Source organism: Acomys russatus, chromosome 1 (genome assembly GCF_903995435.1).
Source record: "Acomys russatus chromosome 1, mAcoRus1.1, whole genome shotgun sequence".
Classification (NCBI taxonomy): Eukaryota; Metazoa; Chordata; class Mammalia; order Rodentia; family Muridae; genus Acomys; species Acomys russatus.
The window spans coordinates 116,922,968-116,943,970 of NC_067137.1; the positions used below are offsets into that span (position 1 = coordinate 116,922,968).

Genomic DNA, 21,003 nt, shown 5'->3' on the forward strand with positions numbered 1-21,003 from the left:
CTGCTATTGAGTTAGTTGAATGTTAATTGTGGTGAGGGTGTGTGCCAGCTTTATGTCCGTGTATTTCTAGTATCTGCTATGAATGACTCTACTAAATCAGCAAGTTCAACCTTTTCCTCTAGGCTGTTCTCTTCTATCATCTTTGCAAATTCCAGTTTTAGCTGAACATGGTGGTGTACACTTCCGACTCTAGCTGAATAGGGGACTGTGGTTCATTTTAGGCTAGCCTGGGCTACAGAGAGTCAGTTAGTGGGTTTAATGTCAGCTGTCAGCCTGGGGTTATACAGTAAGACTCTGTCATGAACTGCTCTCAACCCCACAAAAGACCCCCTCCAAATCCAGCAAACATAAAAAAAATACCAGTGTTTGTTCTAGTTGATGGCTGAGTCAGTCAGGACTAAGGCTATCTCTGGTTTCATGCTCTGGCACCAAGTCACGCCCCATGAGATCTGGGGAGAGCCAGGCAAACTACCTGGCTTCTCCTCCAGGTCTCAGACCTCTAGTTTGGTCTCTTTGCTCACTGTAACATCTGCCCTGTCCTGGTTATTCCTGGATTCCCCTTTGCTTACCCTGTTCCTCCACAAATGTGGGGGCTCTGCAAAGACTGCAATCAGTTGTAGTCACAATCACATTCAACTTTTAGAAAAAGTGCCAAGGAGAGTAAATGAGTGATCCTGGGACAGTTAGCCTCTTCCCAGTGCAACAGGGTTGGAGTGAGAGACAATTTCTCGAGTGAATGCTCTAGGAATGGTTGAGACAAAGAAAACAGAGCTCCCTATTCCTCACTTCATGCCATCACACCCTTACCTGTGTACTGTGTGATGAACTCTCCCCGTCCTCCTTTATTTCTGCTTGCTAAGCTTTAGCGTTAAGCCTAACTTCAGAGGCTCGGAGTGCCTGAGTCTCTGAACGCACATCAACAGCTGCATATTTGTTGGATGCACAGGGTTTGAAGAGTGCTCAGGTTCACCATTTTATGAAGGAGCCAAGATGCCAAAAGGTTAGGGAGCACCGTCTTAAGCACTTACCACATCAACTCCAGATGAGGAGTGGTCCCTTTACTAAGGAAATGCCATCTTATCCAACTACTAATGCAACATGGAAGAAAAGAAAGGTTATAACCAGGAAGTAACCTATTATTCCCTGTAACAAAAGTACTGGGATGGTTAAAAAAAAAAAAAAAAAAAAAAAAAAAAAAAAAATCAAACTGCCTAGTTCAGAGCAACCACAGCAGGCCTTTGATGAGAAGCCTGAGAAGGCTCCTCTGCCCTAATTCCCCCTTTTAGGAACTCTACTCTGTGGCTCATTTGGAAAGGCACCCCTTTTCTGGACGAACACAGTGGGCTCTTAAAGAAGTTTCTAGACATCTTGGGACTGTGGAGTCAATGAGTAGGTAACAATAGCTTCAGACTAACATGGTCCCAGAAGACAAAACCCCTTTCGAACAAGCAGTTCTTTACACTCCTAAACTCAGGGTCGGAGGATGGTAATGAAAGTTATTTTTCCATCCAAAGGCACTGGGGATTAAACCTAGCGCCGGGAACATTCCAAGTAAGCCTTTTAACACCCAAACTACGAGCCCAGCCCCATGAGCACTACCTTAAAAGAGAAAGACACTAATTTACAAAGATGGACATTCGAGACCTGGTTGTCACAATAGCAATGCCAAAAGTATTCACTGACTGCTTAAGGAGGCCAAACCACTTGGAGCTCTGAAGGGGCTGAAGGGCAAGTTCTGAATGCAAACAGGCCACCGGGCAGAGCCTGTATCTACTCCTCAAAACCAGGGCATCACCCAAACTTGGGTCAATTAGATGAAATAAATGCACAACATCGCAATACACAGGCCTTTCTCAAGTCCAACACATTCATCTAAGGTAGGTCAAAACAACACAACACAACACAATACAAACAACAAACCACTAAAACCAACAGAAAGCAAGCTCCAAGCCTAGCCAAGAAGGCAATACATACATACCCTGGCTCTGTGGCGTCCGAGGCCCCTGGTCACACTGGACAGTTAAGCAGATGAGAGTGCCCAGGCAGGGTGGAGGTCTTTAATACTCTCCCCTCTTCCCTTTCGGTTTCTTTTTTTTTTTAAGAACAGACTATTGTTTGTCTTTCCTCCCTTGCCCCACCCTTTCAGTTTCCCTTATTGAGGGTTTCTTAGAAATCACCCAGGTTATCAGAAACATTTTAGCCACTTGGCCAACTTCCTTAATAAGCAAGTCCAGCCAATGGCTGTTTGGGCAAGGGGAGGAGGAGGTTGAGGCCAATCACACTCTCTAGAGCCCAGAGCTACTTGCCATTGCATCAGCTGTTCCTTTCTTCAGGTTGACCGCCGTGTGACCTCCCAACCCTTTCCCTTTCCCGTCCCCACGCCCACAGCATCATTGCAACTGTGTGTAGCGTAGCGACAAATGAGGCGGGCAGGTCAGCCTGTACATTTCCTGAGGTAGTACTCTGCAGCGGTGCACTGCAGTGGGAACTCCGAGATCAGAGAGCACTGGTTTTTAATCTTGGGTATGAACTTGCCATGAAACCGTGGGCAAGTAGGGTTACTTCTCTGCTTCTCTCTCGGATTTCTCATCTATGGAATGGGCACTAGGAGCTTTTTTTTTTTTTTTTTAAACATTTCGTGAAGGGGGTTGCTGGCGATCCTACAGGGCAAAGCCCAGGAGATGGGAAACGATGCCAGCCTGGGTGGGCGGCACCGCCACAGCCTCTTTGCCACATGCACTGCCGGTGCCCCGACACCAGCGAGCCCAGTTCGGAGCTGGACTCTTAGGTCTTGGCGCGCGGGCGGCAAGCCCAAGGCCCTGGAGCCACCTCGGCGTCCCTCCCTTGCTCCTGGCGCAGTGACCACCCTCTCCTTACTTACCAGCCCCACCAGTCAGCACTGCAGGTTTAGCTACCGGCACCTCCTAGGCGTCCGTGTAAACCCCATCCGGCTGGATCAACTTCCGGTCATGGCATAATGCCATTGGTTGTCCATCCAGGGGCGGGGCATAGCCTGTCTTTGATTGGCTGAGACCCCGGCGTCGTGGTGGAACGCGACTGGGTGGCCCCAGTGCTGGCCGGACCTCTGTAGGGGTTGTACCCAGCGCTTCCGTGCGTGTGGTGAGCGGCGGGCCCGGGCGGGTGGGGGCCGGGACCTGGCGGCCGCGTGTTTCCCCACTTTTTAGCGCGAGGCTCAGTTCGCCGCTCGCCTTCCATTTCTCCCCATTTCTCCCTAGAGGGCTGCGCTCTGAACTCTTTACCCATTGCGGCTGACGGCTTGGCTAACTTCATCCTTCAAAGCCCGTGTCTGGTGGTTATCCTTATGTTTCCCCTCGTGGATCTTGGCCTCCTGGGCAAGATCCGTGTTTTAGTTTCTGCCCACATTAGAGTCAACATAGAATCAAACACAGAGTAGGAAACTAGGACCTGTTTGTTGAACGGGAAAATCCTGCCTTAATTTCCTTAGCCTCCTGTCTCACCAGCTTGTAGTCTACAAATATGTCTAGATTGAGGGTTCCTGGACACCCTGCCCCACGTGTATGCGCCCCCTTTAGTTTTTGTAGTTATTTTTTCTTCAGTTCTCATTACCCTGTCTTCCCATTTAGCCCTTTCCTCTTGGTTTCACCACGCCCCCCCCTTTCCCGTGACATTATTTCGCACTTAGGTACAAAATGGCAACCATCACCTAAGTTGTGTGCCTTCCCCTCAGCTCTCAGCCTTCTTCCTTCATGTGTGTTTTCATGATAACACCCTTGACTCCTCTCAGTTGTCATTGGTTCTGTTGTTTAGCCTCAGCACTGTGATCACCGTGGTTCACTCAACCCCTCCTCCAGTGTCACAGAGGTGTAAGTCTCTCTGAGGCCTGTCTCAGCTCCATAGGAAAATGCAGTCCATGGTCTAGCTGCCTTATTCCCTTTTCCGTTTCTCCTTTTTAGTTCGTATGGATGATGACGTCTGGGTCACTAATGAAGTGGGGGATGTGTTTTGTCTCCCTGTAGCTTGTGAGTGTGCTGAGTGAAGGGTGCCGTTTCCTGTCTTGCCTGCCATGGCATATGCTGAACGGGTGAACGAAACCTGCACGTTGTGCAGTGCCTCAGGCGTCCAACTTCTTGCAGCCATTCAGACATTTTCGATGCCCCGTGGGAGTTAATGGGCTACACCGTCCTCTGATCTGCTGTAGGCCTCTCTTGTGAGTCTAGCCTGCAGACAACTGTGTGGCTGGAAATTCCAGGCTTGTGCCTGACCTCTATATAGTCTGGTGGTGGGAGTCTGATGGGTTCCCTTTGAGGAACCAGGAGATTGGCTTCAAATCCCTGCTGAATATGTAGAGATGAGATTATTTGCAGAGCGTGGTTCTGTCTGTGTGTAGTTATTCCTCAATGTGGTTTTAGTTTGGTTGGAGCGTGGATGACTAGTTTTAGAAGTCCTTTTTAGAAAAGGACTTTAAATGTGGACACTGTTAATTGTCTGGACTCAGCTGCTGGTGGGAACAAGAACTGCAGGTGTTGAATGACTAACAGACCTGTGTGGCAGGGGTCTGAGATGAATAGTGCCATTAGGGGATAGGTGTGGAAGGGTGGGAATGGGATGTTGAAACCCAGCGTATGAGCTGGTGTTGTGATGTATACCGTAATCTCGGCACTCAGAGTGTTGAGACAGGCTTACAAAGTGAGGTCTTGTGTTAGCAGTATGGGGCTAGAGAGGCTCACCCATTAAGAGCACTTGCTTTGAAATCATGAAGACCAAAGTTCGGATCCCAGCACCCCTGTAACATGCCAGGCATTACACATTACACACTTGTCTGTAACCCAGCCTCAAAGCGGTTGGAGACAGGGAGATCATGCCTCAAAGAAATAGAGAGTGAGGTGAGGTCACAGGACTCGTCTTCTGGCCTCCTTGTATGTAGAAGCACAGGTTTGCACATCCGCACGGGTATTCGTGCACTCACAGTACATACACAAATATAAAAGCAAGCTGGTCCATGGCTCAGCTTGCACCCTCTCTCACCTCTCCCTCTGCTGGCTGTGATGTGCTTAGCATCCTTATTTTCTGCCTGCCTAGACTGGCTGTTCTCTTTCTTCATGGAATTATAATACTGAATTCACCAAGTATGGTGGCACATACCTTTAATCCCAGCACTCTGGGAGGCAGAGGCAGGTGGATTGATGTGAGTTTGAGCCAGCCTGGTGTATAAGGTGAGTCCAGGACAGCCAGGGTTATACAGAGAAACCCTGTCCTCTAAAAACCCAAAATATAAGTAAGTAAGTAAGAAATAAATAAAATACTGAATTCTAGATCAAAGCACCTCTTACTAAGAACTAGCTGATAACAATTTGTGATGGCTCAGAATTCCAGGAAGAATTGTTAAAAAGAAATTCAGTACTGTGCGAACCTGTGCGTTTGGGGTGAAACAAACATTTGGATGCCATTATCAGACTTGCTTTTGGCACACTTGGGTAGACTGTTGCCTTAGGACCCGACCCTAAACTTTGTGCTCTGCTGCTGCTCCACTTCTTCAGAAGTATGTTTTTAGTGACAGGGTCTTACTATGTATCCCAGGGTGGCTCTGAATCCGTTACTACTCCTGCCCCAGCTTCACAAGTTGTGGGTTCGTAGGTGGGTGCTACCATACCTAGCTCATTGCTGTTGCCTTCCTCTTCCCTTTCTTCTACTTCCTCCTCTCATTCTCTCCTGCTTTGCAGTGCTGAGGGGCAAACCCCAGAGCCTTGCCTGTGTTAGCAAGAGTTCTGTCAGTGATCTTCGTCCTAAGCCCCACACGGTTTCTATTTTTAAAAATGATATGTTTAACCAGGTAATGGTGGCTCAAGCCTTCAATCCCAGCATTCAGGAATCAAAGGCAGGCAGAGCTCTGTGAGTTCAAGGCTAGCCTGGTCTACAGGGGGAGTCCAAGGGCAGCCAGGGCTACACAGAAAAACCTTGTATTGGGAAAAAATTTACATAGTCTAAATAATTCTGTCTAATAAAGAGGAAACCCATTTATTTTTAAACATTACTTAGGTTTTTATTTATTATATGATGTTTAAATTTGGATTAACATATAGATCTCCCCCAACATAATTTCCTTTAAAATTTATTTCTTTATATGGCTGGGCGAGCACATGCATGTCAAGGCACATATGTGGAGGTCAGAGAACCACTTTCATGAGTTGCTTCTCTCTTCCAACCATGTAGCTTCTAGGAATCAAATTCAGGTCTTCAGGGCTGGCAGCAAGCACCTTTAACCCACTGAGTCATCTTGCTGGTCCAAACATCACTTGTTTTTTATTTTTCCTTTTTAAAAAATATCCTTTCAAGTGGGGCATGGTGGTGCATGCCTTTAATCCTAGCACTTGAGAGGCGGAGGCAGGGGCATCTCTGTGAGTTTGAGGTCAGCCTGGTCTACAAAGTGAGTTCCAGGACAGCCAGCATTGTCACACAGAGAAACCCTGTCTTGAAACTCCCCAAAAAGGTATGCTTTCTATTTTTAATTATGTGTAAGCATATATTGTTGGTGTGTGGGTATGTGCATGTGAGTGCCGGTAGTTGTAGGGGTCAGGACGGGCCTTGGGTCTTCAGGAAGTAGGGCTACCTGTGGTTGGGGGTTGCCTGAGGTAGGTGGGGGAACTGAATCTGGATCCTCTGGAAGAACAGGACATACTATTAACCACGGAGCCATCTCTCCTACACCAAACATCATTGCTTTATGTTAAATATCTGTAATTCTTTCTTTTTAGCTCTTTAGAAAATGAAACCTTTATTCTTTATGTGTTTGTGTTTGCGGAGTTTGAAGCCTCCAACTCTCAAGGGACCATCCTGCTCTGAAGTACAGAACTGTTCTCCCATTCACAGCTGCTGATTCTTGACCTTGTTTAGTTCTAGGAAGTTGCCTTTGTGTGTCCGCATGGCCTCGCTGGTGGCATATGATGATTCTGACTCAGAGCCCGAGCCCGCTGGAAGTGTGAATGCTGAAGGCCAGCTGAACGATGCCTCTGGTGTGACCAGACCTTCTGGGATGGGTTTTGCATCTGCTACAGTGGATGTGACAAAAGAGAGGGCACAGCATACAGGGGACAGTCCTGATGAAGACCCAGGAGGGCAACGTTTGCCGCTGGCTCGGCTCTGGAGAAGAGACCCGGGGTCTTGTCCCAGCCAGAGGCTGCAGTGGCCCTCAAAGGAACCTGATACCGCCTTCCCCACCAGTAAGCCTCCTCGTCCTTCTCTGTGGATGAGCCGAGCTCCAGCCAGCCACGTGCCCCTGGCAGCTACCTGCCTAAAGCCGGTAAAACCTGATTGGGACACCCTCAGGTCATCATCTCATGCCCAAAGCCAAGTTGAAAGCATCACTGGAAATGCCAGCTCTTCACAGAGGAAAAGGGGTGAGGACTGTGTGGTTCCTTATACCCCCAAGAGACTGAGGCAGCTGCCGGCACCGAATCCAGAAGCCAGTGGGGCCAAAGACATAAAGCCCCCAGGACCCCCTGCCGGATGTGCCCCAGCTCCCCTCTTTGTGCCTCCCACAGCATCTGAGTTCATTCAGCCGTATTTGAACAGTCAGCACAGAGAGACTACGGTCCCCACGAAAGTGCTTTTCCACCTGCGAGGCCACAAGGGCCCTGTGAACAGCATCCAGTGGTGTCCAGCCTTTTCTAAGAGCCACATGCTTCTCTCTGCGTCCATGGATAAAACATTCAAGGTAAGATGAGGGAAAACAGCTCTCAGTGGCTCTTAGGATCAGAGTCAGGCAGGCAGCAGGTGGGTACAGGCTTCTTACTCCCTTCTGGAAACTTCTGTAATTCTCTTTGATACGTTTGAGAGAGAGTTCTCTGTGCTCAGCCTCAGATCTTCGGTCTTTTTTGTTCCTTCCTTTCCCTTCCCCAGTGCTGCCTTGCCACAGCACCACAGTGTTCAGAAGGACCAGGTGATGGTGTTTTACTTCATTTTATAATAATACATTTAAAAAATTTTTTTTGAGACAGAGTTTTCTGTGTTTCTCTTCTGGAACTTTCTCTGCAGACCAGGCTGGCCTCAAACTTCCAGAGATCTGCCTGTCTCTGCCTCCTAAGTGTTGGAATTAAAGATGTGTTCTACTACCACTCTCATAGTACATTATTTTAACCCAAGAATGCCATAGTTCATTTTCTTTCCTGTTGGACATTTTGTCGCCTTTGTAGCACATTCCCATGAACTACACTGTTGTAAGCACCTGGTTCTAGGGCATTCGACGCCTTCATACAGACATGCACGCAAGCGAAATAACAATGTATGTGAAATAGAAAAAAAAAAAGCAAACCAAGCAGCTAAAGTTGTCCTCTGACCTTCACATTCAGGCCCACATAAGCACAAGTGCATCTGCACATACATGCATTCTTGTACACACACAACTACAAAAAGCCACCGCAAAAACAAAACACCTATTGCAGAGCTGGACTGAGCTCATGCTGGCCTCAGCCTATTCTATCCTCAGCATCCTCAAGACCCATTTATCTGAGTCTTTCTATCTGCAGATTATGTTTTGAGCCCCAACTCACCAACCCAGGAGGCATTTTCTCAAGTGAATGGAGGAAGACCCAGATGCTGGGAAGCGAGCTACGTCTGTGGGTGCCAGTTTTAGATGAGCATTTACAGATGGCATAGAAACCCATGTTTGGCTCCAGCGTGGCTGATGTGCTCTGCTTGGTTCTCTGAGCCAGGCTTTGGTGCTTTTGCAGCACTGGGCTGTGCGATCAGTGTGAGTGATGTTCAGTGTTCCAGGGTGGCTGACAGGGCATGGGGCCTGTCTGAGGGTTTCCGTTGGGCCTGTCTCTTGGCAGTATCTGGCTGGCTCTGGAGGACACAGGACACCCCTTATCTTTGAGCTCACCTGATTGCTGGACTTTTTCTCTCTTTTGTCCTTCTTCTCCTCTGCTTCTTTCTTGACCAGTTTCTAATGAACAGTCAAGACCCAGCTCAGATTGGGACTGATGAACACTGTTTTTCCATCCTGTGGTCTTGGGTTGGGCCGTGTGCCAGGAGCAAGAGATGCATTGAACCAGCTGCTGTGACCAGAGAGGTGACAAACTGCATTTATGTCTATTCCTCCCTCTTCCCACACTCCCCTGTGCACTGTCCAGTGTTTGAATGTAGGGGTCCCTGCCTTTTGGATGAGAGCGGAAGCAGCCTGGCCTCCTTCCCCAGCCCCTCAGGACTAAGGGCAAGGCTTTGCAGTGGACTGACTGGCTGCTGCTGTACTCCCTAGGAAAGGTCTGAGGGTTCGCTAGCAGCGCACACACCTCCATGAGCCGTGCCCACAGTGTCCAGTGTGCTTGTGGCTCCTGGGGGACTTAGCTGTGGCTCTAGAGTGTGCACTAGAGAGCTGGGAGGGCAGCCTGGCAGAGCTGGGGACCACAAGGCAGCAAGAAGGTGGGAGGGATTGCTGTGGCTGTCCTGCCTCATGGAGAGATCAGATGTGTCCTCATGGGTGCCCACCTGTTTACTACCTCTGAACTAATGGGAGGAAGTGGACCTGAGCCCTGTGGAGTGGACCTAAAGGCCCTTTGGCTACCCTAGGTCATTACTGACAGGAAACTTCAGTTTCCTAAACAGACACCATAGGTGTCTCTTGTTTTTTTGAGGTTTTTGGTGCTGGGGGCTTGAGTCCAAGTCCTTGAGCATGGAGGCAAACACTCTACACTGAGCTATGTTCGCAACCCCATGAGAATTGTGTGTGTGTGTGTGTGTGTGTGTGTGTGTATGTATGTATGTATGTATGTATGTATGTATGTATGTATGTACGTACGTGTGTGTGTGTGTGTGTGTGTGTGTGTGTGTGTGTGTGTGTATGTGTGTGTGTGTGTCTTTTGAGATAGGGTTTTTCATTGTCTTGGAACTTGCCATGGAGGCTATGTTGGCCAGATGGCATGTCCCGGGGATCTACCTGTCTCTGTTTCCCCAAAGCTGGGATTACAAGACTCTGCAACTTGCCTGGCCTTTCCATATGGATTCTGGGAATTGAATCCCATCATTCTGCTTGTGAAGCAAGCATTTTACAGATTGAGCCATCTCTACTCCCTACTTCCTGACTATGATGACTTAGAAAAACATTTACTATTGTGTGTGTGTTTGTGTGGGGGCATGTGTATGTTATGGCACATGTATGGAGGTTTGAGGATAATTTTGGGGAATCAGATCTCCTTCCACTATGTCACTTCTGGTCATTGGGCTTGGTGGCAAGTGCCTTTACTTGATGAGCCATTTTGCTCACCCCAAAGCTTTTTTTTCTTTTTTCTTTTCTTTAAAGACAGCATCTTACTATATAGCCCCAGCTGCCTTGTAACTTATGTAGACCAGGCTGCCCACAAACTCATGAATATCTGCCTGTCTCTGTCTTTTTTTTTTTAAGATTTTTTTTTTCATTTTATTATTTATTACGTCTCGATTGTTAGCCCTTCCTCTGTTTCCTCCCATTCTTCCCTCCCTCCCACTTCCCCCCTTCTCCTCTCCCCTATGTTTGTGATTGAGGGAGACCTCTTCCCCCTATATATGCTCTTAGAGTATCGAGTCTCTTCTTGGTAACTTGCTATCCTTCCTCTGAGTGCCGCCAGGCCTCCCCATCCAGGGGACGTGGTCAGACGAGGGGCACCAGAGTTCGTGTGAGAGTCAGATCTCACTCTCCACTCAACGGTGGAGAGTATCATGATCGTCGGCTAGGTCTTGGTAGGGGTTCGAAGTTTAATGCCTATATTCTCCTTGACTGGTGCCTTAGTTTGAGGAGGACCCCAGGACCCAGATCTCACTGTCATAAAGTTCTTCTGGTAGGTTTCCAGGACCCTGTGGGTCCTACTATTTCCTTATTCTTCCATGTTACTCTGTCTCTGTCTTTAGATGCTAGGGTTAAGGGCAAGTACCCCGTGCTCAGCTGGAGCCTTGGCTCTGCCTGTGGTGAGGATGAATGTGCTGGGACTGGTCTGATACCCCATGGCCAGAAGAGGTCGCAGTTGGCCTGCTTGGGATGACAAAAAGCCCGAGTTTAGGCTGCGTGGAGGAGGCTGATGTGTAGCCAGTCTCCAGGAGGCATGTGGGCTGCAAGTATTGATGCCAGCATGGGATTCCTTGACTGCTAGGAAGCTACCTCCTGTCTAGCCCTCCGAAAACATCTAAGCCTCTGGGCAGAGACACATACCATCGTTGAGTTGGGGCAATACTGACCATGGCTGCTAGGATCAGTGTCTCCTCATTGTTTTCCCACTGAGGGCTCCTGACAGTTCGGGCATCTATAAGCCAGAGGTGAAAGGTGAACTTGATCTGGAGTGGAGGCTTTAATGAGATGCTTGGCAGTTTTCGTGATTGGGGTTGTTTGGCAAATGCCTTTTGTGTAACTGGGACTCTGAGTCAGTTAGGAATGCAGAATGGATAGTAGGACTTAGAAGTTAGAAGCTGTGATGGGAAGATGGGTTAGGGCATGGAGGGCTCATGTGGGCACCTCCCCGCTCAGCCTGGAAGTCCTACCTAGGCTGCAGGTTGGTATGTGGCCTGCTGAGCAGCCCTGTTTTCCCTCTTGATTTCAGAGACGCCTGTGGTTATAAACCAAGTCCCAGAAAACCTGGTGGGTGGAGGGATTTATTATGTGTGTCCTTGGTCTTTCTGAGCAGTAGATGAGGTTGGATGTGAACACCTGGGGTAGGACCTGGCATGTGCTGCTGGCACTTAGAGTGCTGTGGATTTGCCCCCTTGCCTCACTGGATCAGTTGCTTGACAGGCTGTAAGCTTTGTGAATGCAGAACCACACTAGACCCATTTTTATATTTTCTGTAGCATCTGGCATGAAATTTAGTACATGTTAAGTAATCAATGAAGATTTAAAGACATTTTCTGGATTTCACTGCTTTGCTTTAGGAAAGCTTTTTTTTTTTTAATCGTGTGTATGTGCATGCAGAAATCCTACTCACCTCTAGGGGGCACAGTAAGACTTACTATCTTTGGCCCATCCAAGCTTCTAGAATGTGGTAGAATCCTTGACTCACAGTAACATTTACTGAGATGATTTTTCTCTGATCCGGAGCAGAGTAGCACCGTCCATCTGACGGATGTAAAAGCCCCGAGCGCCAGGCTTTCATCGCCCGAGAGCTCAGCTTTGGAGTCAGGAATTTCAACTAGGCACATTACGGTGGAAAGATGTGTATTTTAATATGTTCTAAATGTTCTGTGAGCTGTAAAATATGCTTATATTAGTTTTGAAAAATTTACAGCCAGAGCAATTAAGTAAAATAAAACAATGAGTCACAGTCTCCGCACCGCTGCTCTGTTGTCTCAGGCGCTGACCCTGCTGCCCTCCTCTGTGAGCTTCAGGGCTTTCATGGCTGGGATCCCAGCACAGATACCTTTCATACTCTCTGTTCATTCCCCCGGGACCTTACTGCACTCCACATGTTTGAACACCCACCTCACGTAAAGGTAGAATTCAGCCTTTGATGCCTTTTCTGAGGGAAAAAGCCAGACACAGCCAGCTCTGCCTGCCTGTCCATGCAGGGCTGTAGCAGCCCCCGGGGGACTCCCTGCCGCAGGAGCTTGCTCCCTGCTGTGGGCTATACAGAAAGCACATGAGTGAGGCAGCGTTGATTGGCTTTATTTGTTTTAGATTTTTTTTTCAGTAACAAGCTTTCTTAACATATTTTTTTAAAAAGCCAAACTGATGCTTACTGGGGAAACTTGGCAGACGCAGATAAGTGGGATCCGAGGGAGAAAATAGACACCACTGCTGTGCTCACGACTGGGCCACCCTGGCCTGGCTGCTTCATCCCAGGTGTCGACACAGCTTAGCCGATCGTGTGTGTGCGCTAGCTTGTCGTCCACCAGATTGTCTTCTGTATTGTTTGTGGGGCTGGGGGTGGAGCTCAGAGGGGAGACGCTTACCTAGTAGGCAGGAGGCCAAACAAAGCCCCCACCGAAAAACTGTCCACAAACCTTTTTATGACTGTCTCACTCCTCATGCTTGGCCTTGTCTCTTCTGTGTTGTTTCCTGTAGCTTCTGGAGTCCATTTTAAAGCAAGGAGTCCTGCAGCGATCACACTGTGCCTAAGTGCCATCTTTTCTGCTACTTAATGTAGTGAAGGTGGGCTGTGTACTACCGGGCTTCAGCAGAAAGCCCATGTGGGAAATGGAACCTGAACACTGGCGACCTTCAGTGCTGCTCTCCACTGCTGCTCAGCCCCGTGGTGACTTTGCATAAGGTCCCTTAGTCTCTGGTCCCCAGGTAGCACTGGCAAAATAGAGAGAGTGCCCAATTATGAGGACTATTGCTGTAGATATGAAAAGAGATGATCTAGCTCAGTGCCTGGCATAAGTGAAAATTTACCCCCTGGTACCCGTATTGACTGGTTAAAACACAAATGTGCAAACCCTCACCTCACCCAGAGTCTTCCGACTTAGTGCAGTCCTACTTCTGTGAATCTCTTCATAGTTTTTGTACATATGGATTTTAGAGTTTCGTTCTCAGTCTTCCTGAAATAAATGCCTTTAGAGTTTATGGAACTTTCTGAGATCAATGATACCAAGTCACCTCTGCAGTCCTTTGGAGTGCTGTGTACTGCCAGGTCTTGCTGGGGCCAGTCCACTTGCCAGGTGTCACACTGCTCACAGGATGGGGACAGTTGCTTGACTCCAAAAGCCTGAGTCTCGGCAGTGCTGGGGAGGCCACCTTACAGCTGAGGAAAGGCGGGAGGGAGCTGTACTGCCCGCCCCGCACCCCCAGGACAGCTGCCTTCAGGAACAGCTGAAGGCCCTGTGCTGGAGGCTGGTGACCCCAGCTGGTGCCTCCTCGTGTGGATCGCCAGCTCTGTGGTAACCAGGGACACATGAGAGAATGGGGAGTCAGCAGCTGCACTGGGGCCACCACATGCTGCTAGGCACAGTTTTTTAACACACTTTACCACAGGGGTTGCAACTTGTTCCCGGTTACACAGCAGGTATATGATGGAGGCAACCTGGGGAGCTGATAGGCTACAGAGATTGAGCAAAACCAGCAAGCTGTTCCCTCCTCCACCTCTGGAAATGCCCAGTGGAAAAGCCAGCCGCTTCTCCCAGCCGGGCCCAGCCTCTTCAGCTTCACTCCTTGGGCTCTGTGGAGGGGCAGGAGGAGTAGAGATGATTTCCATGGTGGCTTGGATTTGCATTTTTATATATTACAGGATCTTGCTGATTTATCATTGTTAGTGGATCTGATTATATTAGGCTATCTTGGATGTGCTTTGTAAAAAGTGATATATTTCACATTCAAAGACAAGGAATTTATGGGTCCAAGTGCCAGAGCGAGGGTTTAGTTCAGTTTTGAAAGAATTATTCTTGATGGATTTTTACGAAATGAGATTGAGAAGTGATTTGATGCGTGGAGTAAGGAGTCGTGGAGCATTATGCAGATGATTGGCAATTTATTCCGAGCACGAGGCAAATCTGTTGGAAATGAGAGGCGCAGCTGGGGAGGAGGTGCGGGTTGTGGTGGTGGGCGTTTGGTATTTGGGGAGTGAGTGATTAACAGTGCATCAAGGGTAATTAGGTGAAGGCGAGGAGAGAATCTGTGTGTTTGTGTTAACTCGTGCACACACCAGCACATGCAGGGATCACGTGGCCCTTCTTTATTTGACAGAGACCAAGGGAGGGAAAGATGGCTGGTCCAGGGTACACAGTTCTGGACTCCATTTGCTCCTCTCTCTGCCTTCTCACCTCCAGGGAAGGTGAAGTCTTGTGTGTTGTTCCTCACGTGGCTTAAGTGGTTGATAGCCAGGCTGCAGCACCCCTGGGAAGAGTTTTAAGCTTCTGGGCTGGATCTTTCTTTCTTTTTGTGGGAGGTGAAGTGTTTCTGACGCCCGCTCCCCTCTAGTGAACACCGAGATGAGTCTGAGGCTGGTACACAAGACGCATGTTTCCCTTTGCTTCACAAGCTCGTGGTTCTTAGAACCAACCTTAGGTGACTAAACGCAGCTCTGTGGCTGCCCCTGTGTGCTTTCTGCTCTCTGGGAGCCTTTGCGGTTGAACTTGACCAGTTCTGTGCACCAAGGACAGCTCACGAGCAAGTGCTGCCGGCGAAAGAAGGGTGGCATGAAGGTGCCAGCTCTGTCCCCGGGGAGCTAGTCTCATCCAGTGTCATTAGGGGAAAATAGAGCAATTTGGAAAAATGCTTTTAATGTAATTGAAAAATGCAGATTGCAAAATTGGCACACTTAGGAGTTGAGACAGTCTAGTAAATTATTTCTGGTTGCTTTTAAAACTTGGACACAGAAGACCCTTAAAGGAGCCTGTCTCTGCCCAGTGAGGGTGAGGTTCTTGGCTTCTTACAAAGGGGGTGGTCTTTTGTTTTTCTTCATTGTAAAAATGGTCACATTTTACAAAGAAAATGGCAGAAATGAGAAACCTTAGTGCTCCCACTCATGTGTGACGGTTGTGAACATGTCACGATCAGCGTTTTCTTCTGCCCTTTTCCCCTGGGTGTATCATCTGGTTTTAGTCACACCATTAGCACTTTTGTTGTTGTTGATTTTTCTTTTTTTTTTTTTTTTTTTTTGAGACAGGAGTTACAGGTGTGCAACACAGTGTCCGGCCCATTGGCACTTTTTGTAAGCTGCACTACAAAATTTTGATATTAATTTTTTTGATAGCTAGGTATGTTGGCATATGCCTATAGTCTCAGCATTTGGGTGCCTGAGGAGGGAAAGAGTTTGAGGCAAGCCTAGGCTACATGAGCAAGACTCTGTTTCAAACAAAGCAAACACACACACACACACACACACACACACACACACACACACACACACTTCATAGTAGTGATTTCCCCTCAGTATTACTAGAAATTTTCCCAATAAATGAAGAGAGGGTAGATTGCGTTGCTCTTCATTCTGCCTCCTGCAGTTGCCTTTTGTTTGTTGTTTAGTTTTGAGACAGGGTCTCACTCTGGAATTCACTCAGGCTCAGGTTGGCATGGAGCTTATGGCATTCATCCTGTCACAGCTTCTGGAGTGCTGGCATTACAGATGTGTGGCACCATGCACAGCTGCCATATCTTTCCCTAGTCCTTGTTCCTTTCAGCCTGGGCAGTTTCTCTCAGAGTGTTGTCTCTTATGTCCTCAGTGGGCTGTCCGCTTGCTGCAGGCTCTTGTCATGTGCTCTGGAGGAAGAAAGGTCTCGGGGTTTGACATGTCCACTCCTGTCCCTTGCTCTTGTCCTCCAGTTTCACTTACTCCTGTCATCAGCGCATCTCTTCTGGGTACCCAGATGCATAGCATTCATTCCCGTCGCCCCAAAGTGTTAGCTTGTGGCCCCACCACTGCCTATGTGCACAGTCTCCTTGTCCTCCACAGGACAGAGTTATTACGCCCCCATCTGATAATTTAATGACATCTTGTTTGAGGATCAGATGAGTTCAGTCATGGACAGTGTGGTTAGACTCAGGCCTGGCACCCTGAGTATGCTAAATCAGTGGTTTGTCACTGGGGTTCCTGTCTGTTAATCTCCTGTGCTCTTAGTGGTCCCTTCTCCAGGCAATTGACATGCTAACAATATTGACCCGCATCACATCCCACCTCCTTTCCTTCCCCCAGGTGGTATTTGAGTTCTGGTATTTCATTATCTTTTTTTTTTTTAAAGCAGGGAAGACCTAACATCTTTTGTAGTGAAGTCTGCGGACTTCTCCTTTGTAAGTGTCCAGCTGCTGTAGGCAGTAGCATGTCAGCTCACACCCTGATAGCTGTTATATAGTCACCTATATTTGACCTTCATCTGGCAATGATTAGCTTGAGCCAGTTTCAATTCTCGTCATTGGGTCCCAGGCAGGCCACATGGCACCGTGACGAATGTGCGCCGGGTGCCACAGATCGATGAGCATGTTAAGGAGCAATGCGGCCGTCCCCACCAGCCTGCTTCGTGATGCTCCCCACACCAACATGGCTACTAATGACTTAAAGTGACCTTCCCGTCTAGCTTACTGTGCAGGGCATGGGTACACCATGGCTTTTCCAACCTTGCCTCAAAAAAAGCAATGTTTTTTGACTCTAAAAGAAATATACACACTATAGAGAAACCAGAAAGAGTAAAGGAGTGAAAAGGCCACTGTCTTCTCTGGAGGCCACAACTATAGACTTTTGGGTATATTTCCATCTGGTCTTAGAAATAATTTATCGAGGTTTCACTTCCTCTACGCACCTACCCCACCACCCTGTAGCTGCAGCCTGGAAAGCTGTAATTTATTGCAATGGTTTTCAGTGTGATCTGAAAACCCCAGGGGTCCTTGAGCCTTTCCAGAGGGTCAAAACTATTTTCATAATCACACCTAGAAGTTATTTGCCTTTTCTACTCTCATTCTCTCAGGAGTGTAAATGGACTTTTCCAGAGGCTACATGACGGGCCGAAGCAGATATTAAAACCCAGCTGTCTTGTATTAAGCCAGGCAGTAATGAAACCCACGGAATGTAAATAATGCCTTCTTACTAATTTCTTTATGCTATGGAAAAATCTAGTTATTTTTATAAGAAATGTTATTTATGTTAACACATGGTAGATTTATTACTGCTAATTCTACACAAGTTACTATTTTCAAATGTCCTTGGCTTTCTGGGCTGATGTGTTAACTAGCAGTAGCTGTCATGTACATAGTCAACAGCTCTCTGGGGCCCTTAGTCATTCTAGGTCGTGTGTGAAAGACCAAAGGGCTTGGTAAGTGCGGTTTAAGTAACTTGCAGTCTCATTTGGGGGGTGTAACTGACTGAGTAGGAATGGCATTCCGTCCCAGCTCTGCTCCAGCTGCTGTGCCTGCTTTCTGCTTGGCAGATTCTAAACTGAGTGACAAAGACACACAGAGAGGGGTGCTGAGCCACTGTTTGCTCCCAGGTGCCGAGCAGTGCTAGAAGAGTGGCGCCTCCATTTCCAGGCAACGCTGGAGCCCTGGTGTCCCTTCCTAGCCTGCATGTTCTGGGCTTTTCTTAGAGTGCATACACAGTTCCAACAGCTTTTATTTGCCACTTAACATTCTCCTGGAGCCCCGCCTGCTGCTGCACCACCAGCCGCTCTGTGTCTTTGGAGGGCCGTCAATTTTCGCTGGTTCTGCGACGCTCTATCGAGTTGATTAACTGTAATTTACTTAGCCGCCCTTGGACACCGAGGTGGTTTCTAATTTTTGCTGTTACAGATAATACTGAAGTGGTTATCTTCATGCATGAAACCCTTTTCTGTTGGATTATTTCTTTCAGATTGATTCCCAGAAGTGGGACTGCTGGGTCAGAGGGCTGTATATTTCCATGGGTCCAGATTCGTCTCCTGTCAGATTGCTTTCCAGAGGATTATACCAATTTGCACTGCCACCGCAAAGCCTCCGTAATAACCAACTATTTTGCTTAACTATCATGCCTAGAATTTCCCCTTGGAGCCCCGAGGGGGCAAAGGCCCTTATCTAAGTGAGCACCATCTATAATTATTTAGACTAGCACCAAAATTGCTTTCAGAACATTTTTAACCTGCTGGGTTTGAATTCTAATTCTCATACACGCTAGTATTAAAAGTTTCACAAGCAGCTACTTCTCTCCCCTCCTCACAGTGTGTTTACACGGCCCAACAACTGTAGGGAAATGTGAGAGCTTTTATAAACACAAGTGGGCTTTCTACACTAGTTGAAGTGCTATTTTGAAAGGTACAAAAACACAAATTAAATCACATTTTCATTTTAACCTTTGGTTAGGAAAGTTGTTTGTTTTCATCTGCACCCCTTTTCACATTCCTTCACTCTTATTTAAATGCATTCTGCAGTGTGCTGGTACCTTGGACCCTTGCCATGTCATCACTTCCCTGGGGCATGACACCTGTCATCAGGCTGGGGCTGTTAGGAAAGGGAACTTGTATGCATTCAGGTTGGCCCTGAGAGCAGCAGTTCCTACAGGCGAAGATGCGCTGAGAATTTCCTAGTCCTCTGACTAGTCACCTTGGGAAGAGGCCTGTTGGAAAGAGGGTTAGAGTAGCAGTCTGGCAGGGCCGGGATACATTGTTGCCAGTTGGCAGGAGCTTTTGCTGTGTAGAGCTGGGGGCTTGGGTGGCTTTGAGGCTCTTTTAGGGGTTGTGTGTGAGTCAGTATTCTGTGCTTATGTGTTAGCGGTGGGCAGTTCAGGGGAGAGCCTGAGTGTGGCCCTGACGAACACTGCCCAGCCTGGCTCAGCCTAGAGCAGGGCTGCATGCTGCACATATGCCACTGATAGTTGGGACCACCATGCCCTCGTTGCTGAGCTCCAACCTGCGTTTCTGTGAACTAATTGCCTCCTAGGGCTGGAAGGATCAGATGGTTAGATGTGTGAAGCCACTTTGTAAACTATGAAGCCCTTACAAATGGAAGGTATTATCCGGCGCTCCAAGTGGGTTATTCTGTAATTGCCTCCTAAGCCTCACTGCTGAGCAGGTGAGGCTTGCCATCTCATTTGCCTGCACTTCTAGGCCTGGCTGATTAGCACACTCCATTGTACCCACTCACTCCAGTAGCTCTCTCAGGGGCCTTAGCTCCTCCTGGCATGCCTGATTGTTTTCTAGCTCAGTAACATGATGTCAGCTAAGATAGGTGAAGTGCCAGAGTTGGAGATAGCTCAGCTCAAGGGCTTCTGAAAGCATCTGCCAGCCAGGGTTCTGGGACATTGCTGCATGGCCCATGAGTTCCTCTAGCTTTGCCTGGGGCTGTCTGGCTGGCTGAAAGAGAGACAAAAAGGCCCCAGAGACTAATTGGGAGATGGTCCTTGATTGCAGCATCAGAAGGCCCGCCTTTTCCATTTCCTCCTTCAGGACTCCGGATTGGAGGAGAGTAGGCACACTCTGGCCTTCAGGAAGGTTAGTTGGGGGAAAGACATCAGAATGATATGGTGTGACACCTCTCTAGGGACCACCAGTGTTGGGACAGAACAGTCTAGAAGAGTGTGGGACAGAGCTGTTAGGTTCAGGGAAGGTGAGGTTGAGTCTGGGCTGAGTGACAGAGGAGAGTCGCTGGCGAGGGAGGATGGCGGTGAGGGTTGGTGAGATGAGAGCCTGGCCTCACTATTGGCTTTGGGCCTGGATGGCCAACACACAAGACAACGGCACTTCCTATGGTTGGTGGGGGGCTGGGCCTCTCCAGGACTTCCAGGCCATGTTTTCACAGTAGAGAAGTCAGTGGGCTCATAAGTCTTGTTTTGGGGTTTTACCTCATACCCTATTCTTTTTAACTGGGTTCAACTCTTGACTTTAGTTTGCCTGTTAATAAGCAAAGGAGTGTGACAACATCCACCTGAGCCTTCTGAGGATCCCACGAGAGCGTCATGGAAGGACTCTTAGATGAGAGGCAGGCCCCTGATGAACACTCCCTAATGACATCTGGCATTGACAACTTCCTTCTGCCCATTTAACAGGTGAGAAAACCAAGGACCTGAGAGGGGTTCTGAAGGACGTGTGAGCACAGAACTGGCTTCTGAACCCAGCCTTTCCTGTTTCTATTCTGAGGGTGTTTTAGACACCTACCTTCTTTGAGCAGCAAGGGGCCGTCCCGTGACTTTGCTAAGGCCCTTCGTCTCTTTGAGTCTTGTTGAGTTCGTCTGATATGGATGGGCTCCAGTGTAGGCATCGTGAAGACAGGACTCTATGGATGGCTCCAGTGTAGGCATCGTGAAAACAGGACTTTATGGATGGCTCCAGTGGGGAGGAAGGGGGCTCCAGTGTAGGCACCGTGATGGCAGGACTCTATGGATGGCTCCAGTGTAGGCATCGTGAAGACAGGACTTTATGGATGGGCTCCAGTGTAGGCACCGTGATGACAGGACTCTATGGATGGCTCCAGTGTAGGCACTGTGAAGACAGGACTCTATGGATGGCTCCAGTGTAGGCATCGTGAAGACAGGACTTTATGGATGGGCTCCAGTGTAGGCACCGTGATGGCAGGACTCTATGGATGGCTCCAGTGTAAGCACTGTGATGGCAGGACTCTATGGATGGCTCCAGTGTAGGCATCGTGAAGACAGGACTTTATGGATGGGCTCCAGT

The 21,003-nt window shown here is 48.3% G+C and overlaps 2 protein-coding genes across 2 annotated transcripts in view; one reads left to right on the forward strand and one right to left on the reverse strand.

Moving 5' to 3' along the window:
* The window catches only part of Wars1 (tryptophanyl-tRNA synthetase 1), a 33,185-nt gene extending 31,091 nt beyond the window's left edge, over positions 1-2,094 (reverse strand). The window contains exon 1 of the mRNA XM_051151376.1: positions 1,979-2,094. The gene's annotated coding sequence lies outside the window, so the exon portion shown is untranslated. The remainder of the gene's footprint in view (positions 1-1,978) is intronic.
* Positions 2,095-6,816: 4,722 nt separating this feature from the next.
* Wdr25 (WD repeat domain 25) overlaps positions 6,817-21,003 on the forward strand; it is a 138,560-nt gene continuing 124,373 nt past the window's right edge. Inside the window, exon 1 of the mRNA XM_051151389.1 lies at positions 6,817-7,693. Coding sequence (XP_051007346.1) covers positions 6,902-7,693 — 792 coding nt within the window. The 5' untranslated portion in view covers positions 6,817-6,901. The remainder of the gene's footprint in view (positions 7,694-21,003) is intronic.